General features: G+C 39.6%; 1 protein-coding gene across 1 annotated transcript in view; it reads left to right on the top strand.

The window, feature by feature from the left end:
• Positions 1–9,773, top strand: part of dock11 (dedicator of cytokinesis 11) — a gene marked incomplete in the record, with an annotated part of 150,499 nt that overhangs the window by 117,177 nt on the left and 23,549 nt on the right. Inside the window, 4 exon segments of the mRNA XM_014022950.1 lie at positions 490–547; positions 4,720–4,826; positions 4,990–5,112; positions 8,841–8,954. Of these exon segments, the coding sequence (XP_013878404.1) occupies positions 490–547; positions 4,720–4,826; positions 4,990–5,112; positions 8,841–8,954 (402 nt within the window).

Genomic DNA, 9,773 nt, shown 5'->3' with positions numbered 1-9,773 from the left:
TGTGTGTGTGTTAAAGGAATATGAACTACCTGACCTCCACCTGATGTTTCCAGGAAGAACATTGTTTAACAAAGATAAATAATGAACTCAAAGTGTAATTAAAAGGATCAAATTATATTCTGTTTTTACTTTTTTCATAAAAGGTGAGTAATAAACATAAAAGAAAAAAGTACATTTTGTAAAAATTGTGATTAATTCTGAAGTGGGAACAAAATGAGAAATGTTCCACTTTAGACCTTTCAGGTTTTACTGCATGGAGTTAYGTCTCTGTTGGTAAAACAAAGTGAAAACATTTTTTTGTCAAAGTCTTCTGTTAAAGCAACACTCTGGTTGTATGTAGTTATGGTTTGGTGTAGACGGTATCAGATTTCAGTGTTGAAGATAAAAAACARCTTTTTAAACTCGCCTCTCTGTCAGATCAGTTCTCGTGTTACATCTGCAGGGTTGTTATTTGTTACAAAGATGTTGACTGAATTTCTTTCTCCACAGGCTGCCATGTGCTACGTTCATGTGGCTGCACTCGTTGCAGAATATTTGCACAGAAAAAGTAAGTTTAAACTCAAACACAAACAAGGCTTTTGACAAACCGGTTTGTAACAGGTTCCTGGAACTCAAAACCAAACTGTGCAGGATTAATCAAAGCTCTGTTAGGCTCGTTGCATACGCTGCAAGTACCAAGAAATTCTGTTCAGTTTTTTGAGCTGTCAAGCACTAAATAGATTCTGGTCAGGACATTTCATGTTTCTCGAGGGCAAATCTCCTGAGGAATCCTTGGAGGGCCCTCCCACTGCAGGACTGATTGAATCCTGTAAACCTCACAACTATTTTTACCTGAACATGTCCTGTTTTTTTTTATTTTAATTAAATTATTATTATTATCATCACTGTCCTTAACCTCCCCGGTAAGGTCATTTCAGGGGTACTGGAGAGAGTTTGATCAATGGTCAAACCTCAGATTCTGGAGGAACAATGCGGGTTCCGTCCTGGTCATGGAACACTGGACCAATCCTTTACCTTCACTACAGTTCTCGAGGGGTCATGAGACGTTGCCCTTCCAGTCTACRTGTGCTTTGTGGACTTCGAGGTACACTGTGGGGGGTGCTACATGAGTATGGGATTGTGGGTCCATTATGGGCCATTCAGTCTGTATACAAGTGGTGCAAGAGTTCGGTTCGCATTCCTGTTAGTAAGGTTGGACCCCTTCAGAGTGGGAGTTGGACTCAGCCCTGCCCGTTGTCACCGATTTTGTTCACAACTTTTATGGACAGAATTTCTCGGTGCAGCCGGGGGTGGAGGGAGTCCTGTTTGGTGGCCTCAGGATTTCATCCCTACTGTTTGCAGATGATGTGTTTCTGTTGGTGTCATCGCACCAGGATTTTCAGCTCTCACTGGTGCGGTTCATAGCTGAGTGTGAAGCGGCTGGGATGAGGATCAGCACCTTCTAAATCTGAGTTCATGGTCCTCAGTCAGAAAAGGGTGGATTGTTCTCTCTGGGTTGGGGGGTGAGGTTTTGCATCAAGTGGAGGATTTCAAGTATCTTGGGATCTTGTTCACGAGTGAGGGGAAAAATGGAATGTGAGATTGGTAGAMGTAGATAGATCAGTGCAGCTTCTGCAGTTTTGTAGACTCTGTTGTGGTGAAGAGGGAGCTGAACTGTAAGGGAAAACCCTCTTCTTACCAGTCGGTCTACATTCCTACCCTCATCTATGGTCATGAACTTTGGGTAGTGACGGAAAAAATGAGATCGTAGATACAAGCGGTCAAAATGAGTTTTCTCCACAGGGTAATTGGACTCTCCTTTAGAAATAGGGTGAGAAGTTCTGTTCTCCTGGAGGAACTCAGAGTAGAGCTGCTGCTCTTCCACGTCGAGAGAAGCCAGTTCAGGTGGTTCAGGTGGTTCATCTGGTAAGAACGCCTCCCTAGGGAGGTGMTTCAGGCATGTCCAGCTGAGAGGTGACCCCAAGGAAGACCCAGGACACGCTGGAGAGACTATGTCTCTTGGCTGGCCTGGGAACACCTTGGAGTCCTAGAAGAGCTGGAAGAGGTGGCTGAGGAAAGAGGTCTGGGCATCTCTGCTCAAGTTGCTGCCCCCACGACCCGACTTTGGATAAAGCGGAAGATAATGGATAATAGATTTTCACGATTAAAAATAGATTTTTCTCTCCATGTTCTTACTTCATCTTTCCACAAATTAGTCATTTCAGTGTCTATGTATTTCTCAAAAGACACTTGATAATCATTTTTGTACTTCCTCACTACCTCGGCCAACTGCTCCCCAAAACTATCCATCGTACCATCATCTGCACCAGTGGAAAAACCAGAAGTGCAAACAAAAAGGGGCTTTTGCATGATATGKCCCCTTCAGCAGCAAATTTTTATCATGGACAACTCAGATGCTGGTGTCTGTCCATTGGTCCTTCTGGAAAATGTCCTCCTGCGCAGATAAAAGCATCACTGTCTGCTGTTATATATAGCATGCAAAGGAGACATCTAACCAAAACAAAGTCCCGTAACTCCTTTTTATCTCATGCAAATCTTGCTTTCAAATGATCCTCTAAACAAATGAGTGGTGTGCAGAGCCGGCAGACAAAGATCATTACGCGGGGCGCAGCAGCTCTTATCTCTGAAGAAACGCATCTGTCTTAGCACCACATCTGCCTTCACTGTGTTGTTTACAGCAGTCTCAACAAAATAAACACATTTCTGTCTGTTGCATGCACTGTTCTATATTACTGGATTGGACATCACGTGACTTATCATGCGCCGCACAGAAGCCATTGCTAAGCATTGAGTCATGTATGTATGTACTGTATGTATGCATGTATGTATGTATGTGACACACATGACTCTATGTGTCATGTGTGTYATATATAATTCTAATTTTGCATTTGTTTCCTGATTCTTCATTCGCGCTGAAGTGACTGAAATTATGCCAGCTGGTGATAAAATAAATGCGGTTGGCCCCTCCACCGCTTAGCTTATGAAATATACGGTGGAGGAAAAAAAAGTTACAGAGTTTTTTACTCTGATATATAATCACAAACTACAGGATATACCATGCTGACTGGACAGAACATCAGTACCAGTAATATCTACACAGTTCAGCCAAGTAGTAGTAAAGGTAATTTTACTGTTGTCCATTATATTTATCTCTCACAATGTTATCCTAGCATAACAATATTAATAAAAAATATAATATTTTGTTGGAACAGCAACTTTGATTTTATGTGATGGAAAGGGGCTTCTACTGTAAATATGTTAGCAAAAACCTATAACAAAAAGTTCCCAGACTGCTTATAGATTTATCTCTTGAGCAAATACATATTTTTACATATCACAACATAGGCAATTTTCTCAGCTTTAATTTAAGCCCTATTTTATAGAAATCGGATAAGAAATGAGGGTGCCATGAATATTGTTGTGACAGATTGACTTGCATCCCGCATTGAAACTCTACTGTTTTGTTGACATGACTCAATGCATAGCAATGGCTCCTGTGACGGCACGTCGCTAGCTATAGAGGCTATAGGCGATGTCCAATCCAGTAAAATAAATCAATGGTTGCATGTCTTGCTTTTAAAGAAAATTCCTCTAAATCATCTAAGTACGCAGAAACATTAGATTTTCTTTTGTTATAGCCTGCTGCCAAAAGGTGGAAAATATTTTTTCTGGTGTGTTTGTTTGTATGTTACCAAAATATCGCACTAAGAGTGAATTTTAATGAAGCATTCAAAAACTTATAATCGTTGGATGTTAATTTTTATTAGTTTTTTTGGAAATAGATCAGTTTTCCAATACCTTCCGTTTTTCAATTCCGTTGTTTCTAACATGAATTTCTTTCCTCAACATTTTATTATCATTTCACATGATTGATTGTGTTATGAGTTTGTGTTCCATACTACTAGTAGCTACCAACAAACCGTTGTTACACAAGTGCATAATAACAACAAAGACTAGGGATGCATCGATTTGAAAATTTTGATTTCCGATATTATTATTGCTGTTATGGCCGATAACCGATATTTACAGATATTACACAAACACACAAATGATTTGTATACATATAAGCACAAATACACTTCAATAACGTAAAAGAAAACAACCAGACTGCTGACATGACTCTGCTTCAGTTATTCTTGACAGAGCAGCGTCACTAACACTATTATGATCAAACTGATACCACTCGACCAAACATCTCCACTCCAAAAACGGAAACTCAAGTGGAAAATCAATATCAGACATTAACATCGGCCCAGTTTTACTTATCGGACCGATACAATATTCTAAAAAATGACCAACATCGGCCAATATATTGTGCATCCCTAATAAAGATTCCTTGAATCCTGAAGCTACAGATACCGTAACTAACTTTGAGGTAAAAATAGCCACCACGGCTGATCAAAATTAGCCAGCATAAAAATAGCTACAACTCTGACAAACTTAACAAAACCTSAGCTGAAACTTGGTGTGGTAGTAGCTAGAAGTAGAAGTAACAAGTAGGCACTTAACAGATCACATGAGATTGCTTGTAATGGTTTTTCAAAGCTTGACTAAAATGGCAACAACTCTGTTTCTCAACAAAACATGATGTAAGTTTAGCTCTCAGGCATGAGGAGCAGCTAATGCCAGACATTTTTTTACAGAGTTAGAAACAGCACTTTGGTTGGACGCTAACGTCAGAAAGGTTTTCAAACATTTTCTCTGCTTGTTTTTGGACAGAGCTGTTCCCCAGTGGCCTCGCAGCCTTTAAGAAGATCAGCTTTAACATTGACGAGGAAGCAGCCATGAAAGAAGACACAGGAATGCAGGATGTTTACTATACTGAGGTGTGGCCTACTTCCTTTAGGCTCAGCTGTTCGGTCTGGACTCTGAAATGAGCTCAAACACAACACATCTGCTTTGTTTGTTGATCAGTTCAGCACTTTGGGACATTCAGAATGAGYGTATGCAGTGAATAGTATGATGAAGTTGTTTGATGTCCTGTTTCAGGAGGTTCTGGTGGAGCACCTCGAAGTCTGTGTTGAAGCTCTGTGGAAAGCYGAACGCTACGAGCTCATCACACACATCGCCAAGCTCCTCATTCCTGTCTACGAGAAGCGGAATGAGTACGAGGTACTATAGCAGCAGACTGTAGACGTACAGCTACAAACATTTTGTTTAAGGAAGAAAAAAAATCACAAAAGTCACTGAAATAACTTAAAGGGAACCACGACAACTTATACCATTAGACATTGGCTGGGTCCAAATTCAGAGGCTGCGCCGGAGGCTGTCCAAATTCGAAGACACTTCCAATGCGGTCCACAAATAGGTCCTCCTTTTTCCCTGACTTGAGGCAAATGGATCCTTCTCTGCTCATTCCAACCCATGATGCATTAATCAGAGATTATTTTCTGCTCGTAATGGTAGACAGTGAGAGAAAGGCCTACAGTTTTTATAAAAAAACATCTGGCGGTATAAAAATTTGAATTTTCAAACGGTTGTGTTTTTAATGCTTTTGTCATTTGTAAAGACATGTTTTAAATGTTATTCTTGTCAGAAATCAAATGAGCTGGTATAGTGAAATAAACGTGGTCCTACGGAGGGTCCATTAGTTCTTCAAATATTGGTCCCGTAACATCAAATTTTTGTAATACACATGAATGCATTTTTGGAAAGATAACATTGATAACATGTTGCAAAACAAATTTCACATCACTCAGATGAACAGTTGTTGAGATGTTTGCATGTGAAGAAGCAGGAAGTGATGTCAAAGGGGAATGTCTGCATGTAAACAGAGCGTTGTTACAACAGCTAACAATACAGACTGTAGAGAAGAATCTGATGTTTCTTTAGATTATTTTTAGTCACTATCAAAGAGAGATGAAGAAAAGTTAAAGTTCAAACAATTTTGTTTTCATAAACAGAGACCAGCAAGTTTATTTTATTAACGAATTCCCCTTTGATGTCTCTTCCTGTTTCACTCTGGCTTAGCCAATTTAAAACGAAAATAGGCCAGTTATGTGACAAAATGGGTAAAATCATATGTACTATACCAGTTTTATTAAGTATAAATATGCTTTCTTTGACTTCTTGCATTTAAAGGATAGGCATGTCACAGGCACTTTAATATAATTATGTTTTATGATATTAATAATGCTAATATATTGATATTTAGCTAATTTTGATCTATTTTGGCTTCTGTTTAGCATTGTCACGGTTGATAGGCAACAGGACATACGCCGGGGGTAAGGGCGGGAATTAAGAAGAAGGCTAGACCGTCCAAATTCACAGCCCCTTATTTCCGTTCGACTCAGGACCCGGCCCACCTAGACCATGTAGACCGTGTCCTTCCAAGGACCCAGCGCTTGAATTTGGACACAGCCATTATTTACTTACTGTAAAACAAGGACTGTAAAAATACTGTAGGCTGTTTAGTTTTTATCAATTTTAAATAATATATTGTCATATCCATCATGATGGGTAACTGAAAATGGAAAATATGCATGGAGGACAACAGAACCTCAGCTTAGCCTGTTAGCTTTTGTGTTAGCGTCCGAGCTAATACCTAAACAAATGGCGACATAGTGTTAGCTCTATGTGAACTAATACCACATATTTATTAGTAATACGGTCAAATGAAAAAGTTTGGGCAGCCTTGTTAATTTTCCTGATTTACCTTTATAAATCATTAATTGTTTGGATTTTAAAAATCAGTTAAATATATCATATAGGGGACAAACAGTGATATTTGAGAAGTGAAATGAAGTTWATATGATTTACAGAAAGTGTGCAATAATTGGTTAAACAAAATTAGGCAGGTGCATAAATTTGGGCACTGTTGTCATTTTATTGATTTCAAAACCTTTAGAACTAATTATTGGAACTTAAATTTGGTTTGGTRAGTTCAGTGACCCTTGACCTCCATACACAGGTGACTCCAATTATGAGAACGGGTATTTAAGGGGGGCAACTGTAAGTTTTTCTCCTCTTTGCATCTTCTCTGAAGAGTGGCAGCATAGGAGTCTCAAAACAACTTTCAAATGAGCTGAAAACAAAGATTGTTCCCCATCATGGTTTAGGGGAAGGATACAGAAAGCTATCTCAGAGATTTCAGCTTTCAGTCTCCACTGTGAGAAACACCAAGACAAATCTCCAATAAACAGAAGTGAAGGATGTTGAGAACAGTCAGAGTCAACCCACAGACCAGCACCAAACACCTACAACATCATCTTGCTGCTGATGGAGTCACTGTGCATCATTCAACTATTCAGCACACTTTACACAAAGAGATGCTGTATGTGAGAGTGATGCAGAGGAAGCCTTTTCTCCGTCCACATCACAAACAGAGCTGCTTGAGGTATGCTAAAGCACATCTGGACAAGCCAGCTCCATTTTGGAATAAGGTGCTGTGGACTGATGAAACTAAAATAGAGTTATTTTTGGCAGAACAAGGGCTGTTATGCATGGAGGAAAAAGAATACAGCACTCCCAGAAAAACACCTGCTACCTACAGTAAAATGTGGTGGTGGTTCCATCATGCTGTGGGGCTGTGTGGCCAGTACAGGGACTGGGAATCTTGTTAAAGTTGAGGGACGCATGGATTCCAATCAATATCAGCAGATTCTCGAGACCAATGTCCAGGAATCAGTGACAAAGCTGAAGCTGCACCGATCTTCCAACAAGCCAACCACCCTAAACACTKCTCAAAATCTACTAAGACATTCATGCAGAGGAACAAGTACAACATTATGGAATGGCCATCTCAGTCCCCAGACCTGAATATTATTGAAAATCTGTGGTGTCACTTAAAGAGAGCTGTCTGTGGTTGGAAACCATCAAACCTGAATGAACTAGAGATGTTTTGTAAATAAGAATGGTCTAAAATACCTTCAGCCACAATCCAGACTCTCATTAGAAACCATAGGAAGTGTTTAGAGAATGTTATTTCTGTGAAAGGAGGAGCTACTAAATATTGAGTGAAGGGTTTTTTTTTGGTGCTCAAATTTATGCACCTGCCTAATTTTGTTTAACCAATTATTGCACACTTTCTGTAAATCATTTAAACTTCATTTCACTTCTCAAATATCACTGTGTTTGTCCCCTATATGATATTTTTTACTGATATTTTTAATCCAAACAATCAATGATTTATAAAGGTAAATCAGGAAAATTAACAAGGTTGCCCAAACTTTTTCATATGACTGTATCTCTGTTGTTAGTTCCTGAGCTAACATGATTAGTGGGACAGAGGAAAATAACATAATGGCCCAACATTCACACCTGGTGCCCTGAGGATTTGTCTATCCGTTTCCAGCTCTTTAATCAGATAACCACACCCACAGGAGATCATTATTCAGACTGCAGCTTGAAGAACATGTCAAAACCTCTGGTCAGCAGAGAAGTTTGTACCATGAGGGTCAAACTATCTTGAGGTTTTCTGTGTCTACATCATTTGTTCACATATTTAAAATAAAAACAGCATAAACAAAAAATTTGATTTGACAATTTAACCAGGTAGCAGATGGACGAACAAAAACATTTGGCCACGTTTGTCAAGTGATAAATCTAAAAGAATAAGTACTGGAAGTTGCTGAGGTAGAACCTGAAACATCCCTCCTGGTCTGTAACTCCGGGGGCTCTGGATGGTTTGTTAGCGTGCTTTCGTGTTCGTCTCGACACGCAGATCTTTGCAGACGACAGCGGTGACCAGTGTGTGCTGCTGAAATATTTAAAGCATAACTGCGACGATTCATAACTCACCATCCACGGACTGCTTAGCAACACCCAAACACCCACACAAACACGTAAAGCCCATGCTGAACCCGCTTTCATGGTGTCTGCTTTGTGTTTATTTTCTGCAGAAACTGAGCCGGCTCTACGACACCCTGCACAGGGCCTACAACAAAATCATGGAGGTGATCCAGTCTGGTCGCAGGCTGCTCGGCACGTACTTCAGAGTGGCTTTTTATGGTCAGGTGAGGCTGCTGAGAAGCACCCGCTGCAGCACTGTGAAGTTCATGGGAAAGTTTTAAAGAGAGAAAAAAACGAGCAAGCTGGAACAGGTCTGGYGATGAATTTTACCAGCTATTTTAAACATAATTATTGTTTTCTGTTTAAGTACTTATGTGATCTAATTCAAAATATATGTTAGTAGAACTGGTATAAACTGTTATTTTTAACTAGATCATATAAATGCAAGGTGAACTGATAGGCACTTGACATTCGACGCTGTGTCAATATTATTCTAGCAAAAGCCAAGACAAACCCTGAAGCAACGTGTGGAAAAACAAARAACATCAATGACTTATGAAACTAACTTTAGCAACTATAGGTCCAAATAAATCGTTTTCTGTACAACTTTATTGGTCTGTTGCATCAGAACCCAGTTTGGTCCAGGTCCTCTGGTCAGAGGGATGGTTCATTTAAATCTAGAGCCCTTTGGTCTACAGAGGTGTTCGTGGTTGACTCGATGCCTGCAGAGAACCCAAACCATCAGCCCTCCACCACTGTGCTGATGCTTTGTGTCAGGTGTTTAAGCTGATACAGTATGTTATAGTGCCGTGCATCATGGGTTAATATCTTCACTTTATTCCCATCTATCCAAAGGACATTGGTTTTTGTGTTTGACCTGTAACCTGTAACCAGTACCCAAGCCCCAATGTTGTATAAAGTACAACAAAGTGATACTTGAGTAAAAGTAAAAGTATCTTACCAAAAAAATTACTTTGGTAAAAGTTAAAGTCTCCTTTAGGAATATTACTTGAGTAAAAGTCTTAAAGTATCTGATATTTTTT

The sequence above is a fragment of the Austrofundulus limnaeus genome, unplaced genomic scaffold (assembly GCF_001266775.1).
Source record: "Austrofundulus limnaeus strain Quisiro unplaced genomic scaffold, Austrofundulus_limnaeus-1.0 Scaffold350, whole genome shotgun sequence".
In the NCBI taxonomy this organism is placed as follows: domain Eukaryota; kingdom Metazoa; phylum Chordata; class Actinopteri; order Cyprinodontiformes; family Rivulidae; genus Austrofundulus; species Austrofundulus limnaeus.
The sequence above is the reverse complement of the archived record's forward strand: the minus strand, read 5'-3'. Positions and strand labels throughout refer to the sequence as shown.